The 15,360-nt window shown below is 43.8% G+C and overlaps 1 protein-coding gene across 1 annotated transcript; it reads left to right on the plus strand.

Moving 5' to 3' along the window:
* Positions 1-792: 792 nt before the first annotated feature.
* On the plus strand, positions 793-15,144 carry EPDR1 (ependymin related 1). Its single transcript, XM_028750943.2, has 3 exons — positions 793-1,425; positions 10,455-10,663; positions 11,219-15,144. The coding sequence occupies exons 1-3, from the start codon at positions 1,175-1,177 to the stop codon at positions 11,407-11,409; spliced, it is 651 nt and encodes a 216-aa protein (XP_028606776.2). The 5' UTR covers positions 793-1,174; the 3' UTR covers positions 11,410-15,144.
* The last annotated feature ends 216 nt before the right edge of the window (positions 15,145-15,360 follow it).

The raw sequence follows: 15,360 nt of genomic DNA on the forward strand, positions 1-15,360 counted from the left end.
AGAGTTTCAGTTAGGGGGCATTCTCAGCCCTACCTGCAAGTGCTGGGCACTGAAACAGGGACCTTCTGCACGCAAAGCGGACATGCTATTCTACTGAACCAGAACCCTTCCCTCTAAAAATATAAGCATGAATTCTATTTATTCGGAAGGAAGTCCTAGGGGCTTTACTGCCAAAAAAATATTGTTCAGTGGCAAAATTGAGTTTGGTTCCACAGTAATATTAAGATGCAGATTACATCATGGCTTACCAATGTTGTGCCCAGTGCTTTTTTTCTTGAAAAATGTTTAGGGGTACTCCCATTTTCCTACTCATATTGAAATACTGCCCCTCAATGAGGCCAAACTTAGATTCACAAAATGTTTAGGGGTATGCGTACCCTTGCGTACCCCCCAGAGAAAAGCACTAGTTCCAGGACTAGCTTGGTAAACAGACACCACCCAGGTCCATCATCTATGTCATTTGAAACGGGTTTGTGGGAAGTGGGGTGTTTTGGTTCGAGTTTTTATTGTGTATTTTGTGTTCTCATTTTGTAGTTTTATGTTGTGCACCACTCTGTGATGTTCGGATGAAGGGCCACATACAAATTTAAGAAATAACAACAATATTTGGGTTTTGGCTCTGCAACGTGCGGTTTCCAGATTAGTATATACTGTTGGGGGGGTATTAAAAAATCGTTCAATTAGGAACGCCCAAGGAATCGCAGAGACAACACATTGGAGAGAGGCATTTCGTTTTCCTCGTTAGGATTACTGCATCCGACACGGCCTCGGTCCGGGCTGATCAGGACCCCTTGTGGTGTCAAAATAATCGCGCGAAGCGATGGAGCCCCGGAGCCTCTCTTGGCTCAGCATCCGAGATGCGCTTCTACTCCGCGGCCGTTAGGAAGCGCAATGCCGCGGCGGCGACGTTTTGCTGCCTTTCCAAGCCGAGGAAGGCGAGTGGAGAGGGCTCTCTCGTCTTCTTCCCTGGCGCAGAGGAAGCAGAGAGCTTGTTGGGTAAAGAGACGGTGCCCGTTTGGGCTGCCGCGGGCTCCCTCTGCAGTTCCCGTCCCTCGGCTGGCTGCAGTAGCAGCAGGCTCGGCCCCGCGCTCGCTCCCCAGCCTCTCTCGCCGTCCGAAGGGGCCCTTGGAGAGCCAGCGACCCGGCGCCCTTGCAGGAGAGCGCGGCGAGGGACATGGCCCCGGGCGCCTTCCCCGGGCGGCGGCTGCTGCTGGCGCTGCTGCTCGGCGGCGCCTTAAGCCTGGCCCCGACGGCAGCCAGCGCCCCGCCGGCCGTGCCTTGCCAGGCCCCGCTGCAGTGGGAAGGGCGCACGGTGGTGTACGACCACAGCACCGGCAGGAACACCCGGGCAGCCGTATCCTACGACGGCCAGAACCAGCGCCTGCGGGTCCTGGAGGAGAGGAAGCAGCTCATCCCTTGCAAGAAGTAGGTGCAAGGCGCCCCGGCGCAGCTTCTCCCGCGCGCTCTCGGGGGCGCAGCAGCTGCCGCGCGGGCTCCGGGGAGGGCTGTTCCCCCCTTGGCCGCGCCTTCCATGGGGTGGGGATGGGGATCCTCTTGCCACCAGCCAATCGCCGCTCCCCTGCCGCTGTCTTGCGTAGGGGAGCGCGTGGGTGATGCGCGATCCCCCGGCCGAGCAACGACGACACAAGCGCACCAAGTTCCCCGGCCACGCTGGGCGCGATTCTCAGGGCTGCCCTTCTTCTCTGCAGGCTGCTTGAATTTGGGGGGCTGTCGTTGGAATGTAGCTCGTGAAGACCCCCAAGTCGGGGAGGGCTTTGCGCAGGAGCTCCTGTGGAGCCCCCGAAACGCAGGCGGTGTTTTCAGGGACGGGTCGCTGAGATCTTGCAGGGTGTGGAACAGGCTGTTGACAAGCGCAGATTGCAGCAAATCGCGCGCGCGCGTTTTTCTACTGTTTTGGATTCCAGCCACCCACGCCCCTTTCCAGGACACTCCATTTCATCAACCCTTACCCATGCACCCAGTAGGGATCTAAGTGACTGGAAAGACTCTACACTTACTGGGCTTTTTCTTTAGTTACCCACAACCCTGCATAGATCTCTCCCAATTCTCCCACGCAAAGCCTATTTTTTGCAAACTTAGAGATTCCCTCAAGCCTCTGTGTGGATGGTTCCATTTTGGCCATGTATGGATTTATGATGGTGACAGATATTTGTGTCATTACTTTTGACCAGAACCACAATAGTCCACCTATTGTAGAGTCAACACATTAAAATATTAACCAGCCCATTTTCCCCCTTCTGAGTTTGTATCTCTGGTACCCTAGGCAGCAAACAGGGAAGAGGCCTGTCGTTCTTGCAGGATAATCTGAAATATATTACTTGTCTTCTTTCCCCACATCTTTTGCTTCTGCAGTTCTCCCATTCAGAACATTTTTCTGATAATTTAATAGATACTTAGAAATGCATCAGATGCAAAACTGAGTCCACCCAATCACATAATATTTATTAATATATGACTCTGACATTTAACATATTTCTCTGCTACTCAAAGCAGTTTGCTTTACAATATTTATATACTGCTTTCCAACAATAATGGTTCTCAAAGCAGTTCACAGTAAATCAGATTTAGAAGCAGAGTGTTATTAAAAAAAATCCATAATTAAATTTCATGGAATAATTAACTGCTGTATGTTGCACTTGGTGATTTGAGAATGTGATGGGCTGGTCAGAAGCAGGAAGGGTCAGGGCTAGGATTAGCCTGTTCCCCCCACGCTCCCTCCCAGGCCTCCACAGCTAGAAGCCGCCAGCATACTTGTGTCAGTCTTGCTTCAGATCTGATAAGGAAGCACCATATGGCGGAGTGAAAATATAACAGCAAATGTCTGGAGAGCAGAAGGTACCTCTCAAAACAAACAGTGTGTGAGCAGGTGCCTCTTAAGTTTCTAAAGTTTAAGGATGTGTTATAAAAGGTGCAAATAGTTTCTCCTCTATTAAAATTACAGTAAATAATAATAATAATAATAATAATAATAATAATAATAATAATAATTTATTATTTATACCCCGCCCATCCGGCTGGGTTTCCCCAGCCACTCTGGGCAGCTCCCAACAATTAAGAAGAAAACATGAAATATTACAAATTTCCCTAAACAGGGCTACCTTCAGATGTCTTCTAAAAGTCAGATAGTTGTTTATTTCCTTGACATCTGGTGGGAGGGCGTTCCACAGGGTGGGTGCCACCACTGAGAAGGCCCTCTGCCTGGGTCCCTGTAACCTCACATCTCGCAGTGAGCGAATCGCCAGAAGGCCCTCGGAGCTGGACCTCATTGTCTGGGCTGAACGATGGGGGTGGAGACGCTCCTTCAGGTGTACAGTTCTGGTTCAGAAAACATCACATTAACTTCAGCTGCTTAGGATTACATCTGAAATATTGCTTGCTCAATTGTGATTCAGGGGTTTTTGCCTCCTGGTAGAAGAAGCCCATCCTTCCTACACTAGTAGCAATTCCTACCAGTTTCAATTGCTTACTCTTGAGTCAAAACAAAAAAAAATTCCTTCCAGTAGCACCTTAGAGACCAACTAAGTTAGTTCTTGGTATGAGCTTTCATGTGCATGCATCTGAAGGTATCTGAAGGTATCTGAAGAAGTGTGCATGCACACGAAAGCTCATACCAAGAACTAACTTAGTTGGTCTTTAAGGTGCTACTGGAAGGAATTTTTTTTGTTTTGACTATGGCAGACCAACACGGCTACCTATCTGTAACTTACTCTTGAGTGTTATCCAGGGATCACAATATTTCTCTGCAGAAGTGTGAACACCGCCCAGCTCTGTTTACTAGAGACAATGTTCACTATTGTTTACACCAGACCCGTCCAACTCCCAAGAGACTGGGATCTACTTCCAGTATAACAAAACTGGCAGTGATCTACCCATTGTCATTGAGGATTGACCAGAGTTGTGCTTTTTTAAAGGGGAAATGATATAAATCGCTCACCAAAAACTGCATTGCTAAGTAACGTATCCAGCGCTAAAAACACTCATCATATTCCCAGACGCCAAGAGAAAACGCCTAACGCTGCCCACTTGACACGACAGAGGGACAGAGTGAGGGGGGCAGGGGGCAGATACATTCATTCCCCAGTTTTTTAAATCCTACGATCGATCAGGATCCTGCGATCAACCAGGATCAACGGGGATCTTCCTGTCGATCGCGGTTGACTGGTTGAACATGTCTGGTTCACACCAATAGATGATTCAAGAGCAGCTGATCTTTCATTGACACTCTTTTGACTTGAACCAGGTTCCCAACTTGTAGATCTGTAATATGGTTGCTAGAAGTTAGTTACCCTGGAGGCTCCATCGTTGGAGGCCCAGAATGGCGGGGAAATCAAGGGGGGAAGTGAAGTGAACTGGTGGCATAACTTCCTTCTTGACCTTTGCAAACAATGATTGAAAGGTGGGTGGTAGATTTAATTCACCAGTTTGGGAAGGGGTGGGGGGAAAGTAATTTGGTAAGAGGAGCATTATTGATCATTATACTAGTCAGTTCTGGAAAACTTTGATCTTGGGAGATGTTGAGTCATTCTGGCCATTGTCCAGCTAAGCACTCAAGGATGGGACAAACTCTGCACAGTTTAATGGAAGATCTGCCAGCTCTCTGGCACTGCTTTCTCCAACATCAGTCAATTTGGCTCGGCACATAATCTGGTAGAGATACATGAATTGGTTTGTGGCAAGGACTATGAAAGAGCAGGAAATGGAATACCAGCATCCCCGCTAGTGCAGAATTGAGAGAACCCAACTGCTTAAAACTTTGGCAGTTGAATAAAACATTATTCTTTAGCTCCAAGGGACAGTTTCTACAATCAGCAGAATCATGGAAAAGATTACCAAGCTGTTGGTAGAGTTGCATGTTTGAGTGCTCTCCCATTTCCTTCACATTGAAAACCAGTATGTCAGGGAGAAGGGTTCAGCCTCTCCCTCTGCCTTGTCTTCCTCTATAGGTCTGAAGTGAAGTTTCTTTTGTTTGTGGGGTGGATTGTTCAAACATACAGAGCTCTATCTGCAGCCTAAAGTGATACAGTAAGGGACCCCTGACCATTAGGGCCAGTTGCGGACGACTCTGGGGTTGTGGCGCTCATCTCGCTTTACTGGCCGAGGGAGCTGACGTACAGCTTCCGGGGCATGTGGCCAGCATGACTAAGCCACTTCTATCTATATCTATCTATCTATCTATCTATCTATCTATCTATCTATCATCTATCTATCTATCTATCTATCTACCATCTATAAATTTTTATTAGTTTTTTTAACATATCATTTTCAACAATAATTAAACATACTTTTACATCTTATACAATTTTTTGACTTTCATCATTCACATCTGAAAATTTTCCAATCTATCCACTTAATATACATTTCTTACTTTCATTATTACCTTTAAATCTCATATCTAATATCTCTATTCTTTCTCTACTTTGCAATATTTCATATATTTCTCCTTACAAAACTTCTTGTAGTCCTACTAGCGTAATTTGTTGATTACAGTTGCTCTTCAAATAGTTTGTATATTTCTTCCAATCTTCTGTAAATCTCTGGTCCCGCAGGTTTTGAATCCTTCCTGTCATTTTGTCTAATTCTGCGTAGTCCATTAATTTTGTCTGCCATTCTTCTTTCATTGGAATTTCTTCTTGCTTCCATTTCTGGGCTAACAATACTCTTGCCGCTGTTGTTGCATATTAAAATAATTTAACATCTTGTCTATTAATATACTCACCTATAATACCAAGTAAAAATGCTTCTGTTTTTTTTTTAATCATATGTGGTGGGAATGTAAGAAAGTAAAAAACTTATGGGAAATGATATATAATGAGATGAAAAAGATGTTGAAATATACATTTTTTTAAAAAACACATGACTAAGCCGCTTCTGGCAAACCAGAGCAGCGCATGGAAACGCCGTTTACCTTCCCGCCGGAGCGGTACATATTTATCTACTTGCACTTTGATGTGCTTTCGAACTGCTAGGTTGGCAGGAGCAGGGACCGAACAATGGGAGCTCACCCCGTTGCGGGGATTCGAACCGCCAACCTTCTGATTGGCAAGCCCAAGAGGCTCAGTGGTTTAGACCAAAGCGCCACTTGCGTCCCGAAGTGATACAGTCTTCATCAAGTATTCTCCTGATCATATAAATTGGCTCTGGGGAGGCATAACTGTTGGTTACTGGTCGTTGAAGCAGTGCGACACTCAGGGTAACTGCAATATAGACAATGTGTTTATTTTACAACAAGTAACTTTCTGGTGTCCTCGGATGAAGTCCAAGTAACAATATTCAGGTCTGTATAATGTATGGGGAAAGGGCTGGTCTACAAGGTGAAAGATCACATTGTACTGCTCTCTCAGGATATCATGGTCATGTCGGGGAATCACATGCATGTAGAAAACTCTGTCGAGATTTCTGGCTAGCCTTCTTGACACAATATTTTTCTATGCATGGGAACTATTTCACAAAAGACAACATTCAAATATGCATGGATTTTGTGCACCTCATACACACACCCTTTGTGGAGATAAAAAGAAAGAAAGATGATTATTTCTGAAAGTTACCACTTGCTTGCAACATGCAGCCTGTCCTTTCGGAGAGGTGCCACTAGTCTCAGCCAGAAAGCAGAAGCAAACCTCCCCCCCCCCCACTTTGACTTGCCAATCAGAAGGTTGGTGGTTCGAATCCCCGCGATGGGGGTGAGCTCCCATTGCTCGGTCCCAGCTCCTGCCCATCTAGCAGTTCGAAAGCATGTCAAAGTGCAAGTAGATAAATAGGTACCGCTCCGGCGGAAAGGTAAACGGCGTTTCCATGCACTGCTCTGGTTCGCCAGAAGCGGCTTAGTCATGCTGGCCACATGACCCGGAAGCTGTATGCCGGCTCGCCAATAAAGCGAGATGAGCGCCACAACCCCAGAGTCGGTCACGACTGCACCTAATGGTCACGGGTCCCTTTACCTTTACCTTTTAAGTTACCTCTTTGCTAAGACTTTGTCAAGGATGTATAACTTGCTGTTGAAATGGAATACTCAGGATGAAACAGTGAAATCTGTTATGATTAAATGGGCACAGGATGTTGGACATAACATTATGATGGCTAACTGGGAACAGTTATGGACCACAGGTATGAAGTTTACGGCATGTAATACCTTAAGAGAGAATATTATGAAAATGATATACAGGTGGTACATGACACCAGTCAAGCTTGCAAAAATCTATCATTTGCCCGATAATAAATGTTGGAAATGTAAAGGAACTGAAGGTACATTCTTTCACCTTTGGTGGACGTGCCCAAGGATTAAGGCTTTCTGGGAGATGATATATAATGAAATGAAAAAGGTATTTAAATATACCTTCCTGAAGAAACCAGAGGCCTTTCTCCTGGGCATAGTCGGCCAATTGGTGTCAAAGAAGGATAGAACTTTCTTTATGTATGCCACAACAGCAGCAAGAATACTTATCGCAAAGTATTGGAAGACACAAGATCTACCCACTCTGGAAGAATGGCAGATGAAGGTGATGGACTATATGGAACTGGCGGAAATGACCGGCAGAATCCGAGACCAGGGAGAAGAGTCGGTGGAAGAAGACTGGAAAAAGTTTAAAGTCTACTTACAGAAATACTGTAAAATTAATGAATGTTAGAATGATGTTGGATAAGAAGTTAAGTGGTTTTTAGCTATAATGCTATAAGGAATATGAAAAAATGGATTATTAACAGGCAAAAATTTAATGTTATAATATTTTAAGATTAAAGACTAGGATAAACAAAGAGGGAAAGGATTTGCTGAACTAACAAATTGAACTGGAATACAAAAAAGGGAGGTGTGAGGAGGTCCGGGAAATAAGCAAATGAAAGATAAGTAATGGAAAGATGGAATTGTTTTTAACTATTTTTATTTTGTATTTTTCTTTTTTCTTTTTTCATTTTGTAATACTTTGAAAATCTTAATAAATATCTTTTTTTTAAAAAAAAAAAAGTTACCTCTTTGGTCCTTTTATCGGCTCATGTGGGACCAACACGGATAGCTGGCCCTGATGAATACTTGAGGCTCCCGACCCCTATGGTAAAGAGTGCCTCATGTGTGCTTGTACATGCGTGGTGTATGCACACAGTGCATGGAAGAATGTGGCAGTACCCACTGCTGGCATGCAACCCTCTGAAGGAGAATGCAACTTTCAGGCCAAACAAGTTAGCTATCCCAAGCTATGCTCGTGACACACTGTGTATTGGGAGCTGCACTCTTCATGATTTTTAAAAATAAATTGAGCTTATTGCCGGCACTCTTAACTTTTAACTCTGTTTACTAAGAGCATAATCCAAAATCGACGGAACCAATTGATTCAAATCACCTCGTCTTCAGATTTGCATTTTGCTTTGGGATGGTTTGATGGGTGGGATTATAGTAAATGGTCTTCGCCTTATATTTGGAGAGGGAACACAGTAAATATAGATTTTTGAACTCCCCCGAGAAAGGGTGGTGAACTGGAGGCGGTAAATAGTAGCAGGTGTTGGAAGACCTAGAGTGAGATGCTTAAAGGTTGCCTGCGGTCTTTTGATTGAAGTGGGGAATATGGGCGATAGGAGGAATGTGTCTGAAATTGAATCTGGAGTAAGGATTCCAAAGGCGCCAGGTTCTCCGAAAAGAGCTCAAGGGAAAGATACAAAGATGTCCTTTCCTGTAGTATCTGTCAGAAAGAAACCCCAGAAGAGGTGCTCAACTCTTCAGGCAGAGGCGGAAAAATAATATTGGTGATTATCAGAAAACCTAGTCTGCAGCTCAGGACCACAATGTGTATTGTGTGGTGCACATGAATGAGAAATATACAGTTGCTAAAAATGAGTAAAACTGTTAAGTATCACTGGATGAAAACCATTAAATCTGGTATTCAACAACCTTCAGTTGCTCAAAATACGCTTTCTCAAGTTACACTCTCTGACGGGGCTGTATCAGATTTGACTGTACCTTGTTGGGTAGGACTGGACAATGGAGGTCTCCCTTGCTAATCCTGACCCTGTAGCTCTGTCTACAGCCCAATTTCTCTACTTGACTGGTTGTTTAATTCCCCAACTCTCCATTTTCCCATTTATCGTGCTTATTAAGTTGGCTTGAAGGTAGTTAGAGGATTCTGTGCTATGGTTGCCTAACAGCTGTGCTTCAATCCTTTTCTCTTGAACCGGATAATATGGCTGCCTTTGAGCTGAAGCAGGCACACGTGTGGCTAACCTGTGATGATAGGAACGGAGATAGTGGAAGGGGCATTGAGAACAATGTACAGTACAGGGAAACCCACGCTTCTTCTGCTTCTTCTACCACAAAAATTCTGATATTTCTGAAAGATCCAGAATGGATCACCAATATTTTCACTTGTCTGACATGTGCACAAACATAGTCATGGTTTATGTGCGGACTCTGTTGATGAGTGTAGTTTGTGGCCTGTTTTGCACCATTTCCCTTCCAGTTTGCAAGCCCAGTTCAGAGGAGATGAGGGAGTGGGGAGGCAATTTTCTTTATTGGGAGATACTTAAAAGTAGCCAGAAGAGCAGTCTTAAAATATACTGGGTTTTTGCAACTGGATATTCCAAGAGCGGGTCTTTGAACTTTTCCTTCATTATGCCCCACTGTACTGACATTTCCTTCCAGTTTCCTGCTACTATTTAGGCTCAAAATTGCATCTGTGCAATGCGTGTCTCGCTCTTTAGGTTTTACCTGACTTGCTTTTGAATTCATGTCATCTAGCAAATAATAAAAGTGTGCTTTAAATCTGCTTAGGGTTATCTAAACATGCTCAGTGGGTTCACTGACCTTTCCCTGACCAAGAGAGAGCTTGTACCAGTGACAGGCTATATTTTTAAACCAATATTATTTACAGGTCTTGTCCCCCTTGCTATTATTTCTTGGGCCTGTCCTTGGGTGAAAAATAAATGTGTCATTCTTGATTTTTACTCACACCTGCTTCCTTAATACAATTAAAACTAGACTTTTTGTTTCTTTGAAATAGAAATGTATTTTTAGCTAGTCTATAATAGTAAAGGAAGTCTGTGTGTTTAGGCACCAGTTGCTTGCGGATATTTTTGGAAGCGTTATTAACAGATAATGTTATGTATATATTGAAAACAGTTAGGTACTTCTTTCCAGGTGAAACTCACAGAGCAGTTTACGTAAATGCAAATATTAATGCAGTAAGCAGAAATTATATATAATTATAATAATTTATTATTTATACCCCGCCCATCTGGCTGGTCCATGGGTTTACCCAAGACTCCTTGGAATTGAGGTCCGCCAACGGTGTTTAAACTCTATTTGAAACCCCCCCCCCCAAGAACTACAGTCCTAAGGGCTCCCATGAGCCAGTTTAAATCTCTGGGGTCGATGTGCACAATCTGTCACGTAATGATGCACACCCAAGAATTCACAGATATTACCTTTGCTCTTGGTCTGCTTCTTTCAGATTTTTTGAATATATCTACCTCTATAAAGACACGGTGATGTTTCAGATTGAGCAAGTGACAAAGCTGTGTTCCAAGATTGCCTTGACTGAGCCGTGGGATCCTTATGATATTCCCGACAACTCAACCTACGAAGATCAGAACTACATTGGAGGACCTGGGGACCAAATTATGGTACAGGAATGGTCCGACAGAAAACCAGCTAGGAAATGTAAGCATACTTTGGTTAATAAATTAATTGGGAGGGGCCTTTTCTCTTTTTGAGAGAGAGAGAGAGGGGTTAGCGGATGGAAATGGATCACAGAAGGGAAACATGTTGTTACTGGTGTATTGTTTGACATTTGATATGGTTTAAAATGATTTTATATGTTGTAACTAGCCGTGAGAAGATAGCATTTTTGGGCACCAGTACCTGCGTGTAACCAGGGTTCTGGTTGTCCGTGGTTATACCTGGTTAAGCAATTTAAGTTTATAATCCTCTGCAGATCCAAAAAGAGCTCAATTAGCATTGACTTTTAAGTTGAAAAACAGCTTAAGTTTAAAGCAAGTCTCTGTATCTTTTGGGGCCACAATTCTCCCAAGAATTTCTGCAAAGCAATCCCACAGAAACTGATGGGAGTTATTTCCAGACCAAACGGGTTTGAGGATTGTAGCATTAACCCTTCATTTGGGGGGGGGGAAATGACTTCTTCTTGCTGGCATAATGAAAACTTGAAAATTATCAATGCTTCCCCTATATAAACTCATACTTTGTGCTTTGTTACAGCTGAAACCTGGGTTGGCGTTTATACAGTCAAAGACTGTTACCCAGTGCAGGAGACCTACACCAGGAACTACAGCGTGACAACCTCCACCCGATTCTTTGATCTAAAGCTTGGGATAAGTGATCCATCTGTATTCACACCTCCCAGCACCTGCCAGACAGCACAGCCAAACAAGATGAGCGATGAATGCTAATCACGGAAATTGGCTTCTACATGCAAACATATGTAATAATAGTTATCATGAATCCTCAGCTGCTGATGTCTTAACATGGTGGTTGCACTTTGCAGAATGGACGGCTTTGGGAATGAGATCTCTCGTTGACTAGAAAAAGTGAGAAAACCCATCTCTCCACCAGAGTCTCATTCTAATATTGTCCTCATATTCTACACTTACCAGTGAAGCATTTGTTTTAGCTGCCACATTTTTGTTGGAAGAACCTGTGGCTTATATTTCCCAAGAGACACATTGCGCTCTTAAAGCATATTAAAATATCACGTGCATTTGCTCCTTTTGGAGAAGTGAGCATACTTTGTGACACGTAGCAGGGAAGGCATTTCCATAACGTGCCACCATTAACCCATTATGTAGAGAGATTTCCTTAACGTCTTGGAAGTTGTTACAGTAAATGAATTTGCTTTTGGGGGGAAAAATCAAGAATAACTATTCATATAATAAGGGACTGGTGTGATACTACAGTGATGCCTAAGTGTTCTTCTACTTACTACTGCTTTCATGGGATCTGATGGGATTTCCTTCTCTTTTATGCACCCCGTATTAAATATGCTTTGTTAAAGCAATGTTCCTTTGAATTTATGCAAAAAAGGATTGCTTTACTTGTTTAACAGCCTCTCATTGAAAACCTATAGAGCTGGTGTCTTGTCAGAAATATATATTTGGCAACATTAGATATATTTAGGATTCAAGTGCACTGCACCCAATGAATATATATATATATATATATATATATAGTATTTTTTGTAGTTATTTGTAGTTAACCTCTGCCAACGAACTTCAAATGTTCAACAGTCCCTTGCACTGAAGTCTGCTGCTATTCATTAGCTTTGTTTTATTTTTAGGATTGTTTTAATTTTGTTGGCATTTATTTGTAAGTCATGTGTGAGTTTGGTTTTCATCAGAGAAAGTATGGCGCAAATAAGTCAGTGGGGGGCGCTCTTGGAATTGCAGGGGCCTCTGTGTGCTTGGCAGTCAATCTGCAGAGCTCTGGGCTAAGCTGAGCATTGGTATTATTTTAGACGTCTCAATGAAATTGGGGGTCATTTACCCTTAAAGGTAAAGGTAAAGGTACCCCTGCCCGTACGGGCCAGTCTTGCCAGACTCTAGGGTTGTGCGCTCATCTCACTCAAGAGGCCGGGAGCCAGCGCTGTCCACAGACACTTCCGGGTCACGTGGCCAGCGTGACAAGCTGCATCTGGTGAGCCAGCGCAGCACACGGAGCACCGTTTACCTTCCTGCTGGTAAGCGGTCCCTATTTATCTACTTGCACCCGGGGGTGCTTTCGAACTGCTAGGTTGGCAGGCGCTGGGACTGAACGACAGGAGTGCACCCCGCCACGGGGATTCGAACCGCCGACCTTTCGATTGGCACGTCCTAGGCGCTGAGGCTTTAACCCACAGCGCCACCCGCGTCCCGTCCATTTACCCTTACTGGCTAGGAAAAGAAGACCATCTTTTGTCAAGAAAGCAGCTCCTTTAGTACATATAAGAACTACACACCCATCAGTGATGACGTAGATCATGGGTAGGCAAACTAAGGCCCGGGGGTCGGATCCGGCCCAATCACCTTCTAAATCTGGCCCATGGATGCTCCAGGAATCAGCGTGTTTTTACATGAGCAGAATGTGTCCTTTTATTTAAAATGCATCTCTGGGTTATTTGTGGGGCATAGGAATTCATTCATATAGTATATTTTTTTCAAAATATAGTCCAGCCCCCCCATAAGGCCTGAGGGAGAGTGGACTGGCCCCCTGCTGAAAAAGTTTGCTGACCCCTGATGTAGATCTTCTGTAGCTCTTCCCTCTGTGTCTTCAGTCTGTGTGTGATTGGTCAAGGCCTCCTGTGCCTTCCTCCCAGTCTCCGCATGTTCACTGGAAGCATGAAGGAAAATCAGTGCATGCACATGACACCCTGGCACATAGCACCTATCATTCCTTTTGCTCAACACATCAAGGTTGGAAATGGGGCTTCAGGCGCAACCCTGAACCCTAGTCATGCGCTGACTGGAGTCGTGGAAGGGGAGGAGAGAACAGGGTCCATTTCTTGCATCAGACAGGGTCAAAAACGAGAGTGCTTATCAGTGCCTTTAAATATGACACTTGTATGTATTACTATATAACACCATTGCACTTTATGGAGTAACAAAGAAAGGCCCTCGGCCTGAGCAGTTAGCAATCTAAAATTTGAAACGGGAGGGAGGGGGGATAAAGATGGCGGATGAGGGTAATTGGGAGCGTACGCTTACTTTGATCACACATACTTGGCTTTGCCATCACAGGTGTTTTCGGGGAAAGATTTGAAGGAGGAGAAAAGCACAGATAAGTGTTCTAGGAGGGAGCTTTAGCTGTGAGAAGGAGAAAGGGCAGAGTTATCTGAGATAGCAGGAAACCTTCAGGCAACTGAGAACAGCGACGTTGGTGGCTTTTATTGCAAGGAATGGGACCTCTTGCTGGATCCATGAGGATTTCAGGAAGGCTCTTCCATGGTCTGAAGGTGAAAAGAGACGAGTGGTTTTGGTGGCAGAATTCTGGGTGGAGGTGAGAAGGCCAAGGTGTGGTACTAGAAAGTCGGATAGGAGGTTGTGACAGTAGACGAGGAGGGAGATGAAACAGGTACCATATAAAACAAGGGTGATGAACTGCTAGCCTGCAGTATGGGGCTTCTGTTTCTGCTTGTGAAAAGCCTTCTGCTGGAGGCCACACATACCCACCCACCCCGCCAATTAGGTTTGTAAAAAGCCATCTGTTGGGGTTTGCCTTTCCTGTGTGCTGTGCCTACTTGCCCAAAAGGCTGTCCTGCCGCAGTTTGATAATGGGCGGTGGCAGGGGGAAGCCTGTTTTCCAAGGCTAATCGTCATGGAGGTGGAGAAGATCTTCCTGGAGAATGCAGTAGAAGAAGCTGGGGATGATGGGAGGGAGAGACCAGAACATACTGTGGGGCATCAGGTTGGCATCGGCTGTAATACAGAAATAGTTTTACAAGTTAGTGGGCTGCCCTAAACAACTTAAGCAGCACAGCATATATAATAATCTGTCAAGAGTTATTGACGCATAAATTCAGGTAGTATTTGCTGAAAGCAGATGGGTAATAAACATACTCAAATGTTTATCATTTTTCAGATGCTACTACTAATAATTTCCGCATTCATGAGCCAATGTGTTAATGCTAATGTTTATTATTATTATTATTATTGTTATTGTTATTTGTATTTAACCTATGTGGCCAATGTATTTTTGAACCGCCTTGTGTGTAGCAATATAGAAAGGCGGTATACAAATTAGAAGTGAAATGAAATTAAATGAACAAATAGCACATTCTGTCAAGACAGAAAAGATCTCCCCTTTATTAACGTTGCAAAATGTACTAAGAATCTTGATTAAAAGCTATAGAACTGAGTTTTTTTGTGATGGTTTTCATATGATACACCACTGCTCCATGATATTGTAGATTAGGGAGATGATGGTTCCTATCTCTTGATGATAATTGTTCTTAGTCTGTCATAATAATCATTATAGCTAGTTTATTTTATGCACCTTTGAATAAAATGCCTTTGAATAGTGCAAACACCTTTGAAAATGTTGCAGTGGGAGCTGAGTAAGATCAATATAGACTCTCACCTAGGGAATCAAGTCATGGATGTATTTCTCAGTTTTGTTCTGCCAACTAAATAAAGGTGTGTTTGGGAAAGCATGGAGAGGGTTGCACTTATCCTTTGTCCAGATTTCTGATGATTGCATTTGTCTGGATCCTAGGAAGCCCAGACCCAAGTCTGAGGAAAGCGCTCCTTGCTGAGAAAACCCCAACAGATACTTAATGTTTCATAACATGTAGCAAAGGAAAATATGGAAATATACGCTGTACAGCCTTTAAAACGTGCCCTTTCTATTGTACTAAAAAATGCCTGGTTTGA

Source organism: Podarcis muralis, chromosome 12, assembly GCF_964188315.1.
Source record: "Podarcis muralis chromosome 12, rPodMur119.hap1.1, whole genome shotgun sequence".
NCBI lineage: Eukaryota > Metazoa > Chordata > Lepidosauria > Squamata > Lacertidae > Podarcis > Podarcis muralis.

Coding starts and splice junctions, on each gene's coding strand:
- EPDR1 (XM_028750943.2), top strand. CDS start 1,175: ATGGCCCCGGGCGCCTTCCCCGGGCGGCGGCTGCTGCTGGCGCTGCTG. Junction 1,426..10,454: donor CAGCTCATCCCTTGCAAGAA/GTAGGTGCAAGG, acceptor TGCTTCTTTCAG/ATTTTTTGAATATATCTACC. Junction 10,664..11,218: donor CAGAAAACCAGCTAGGAAAT/GTAAGCATACTT, acceptor GCTTTGTTACAG/CTGAAACCTGGGTTGGCGTT.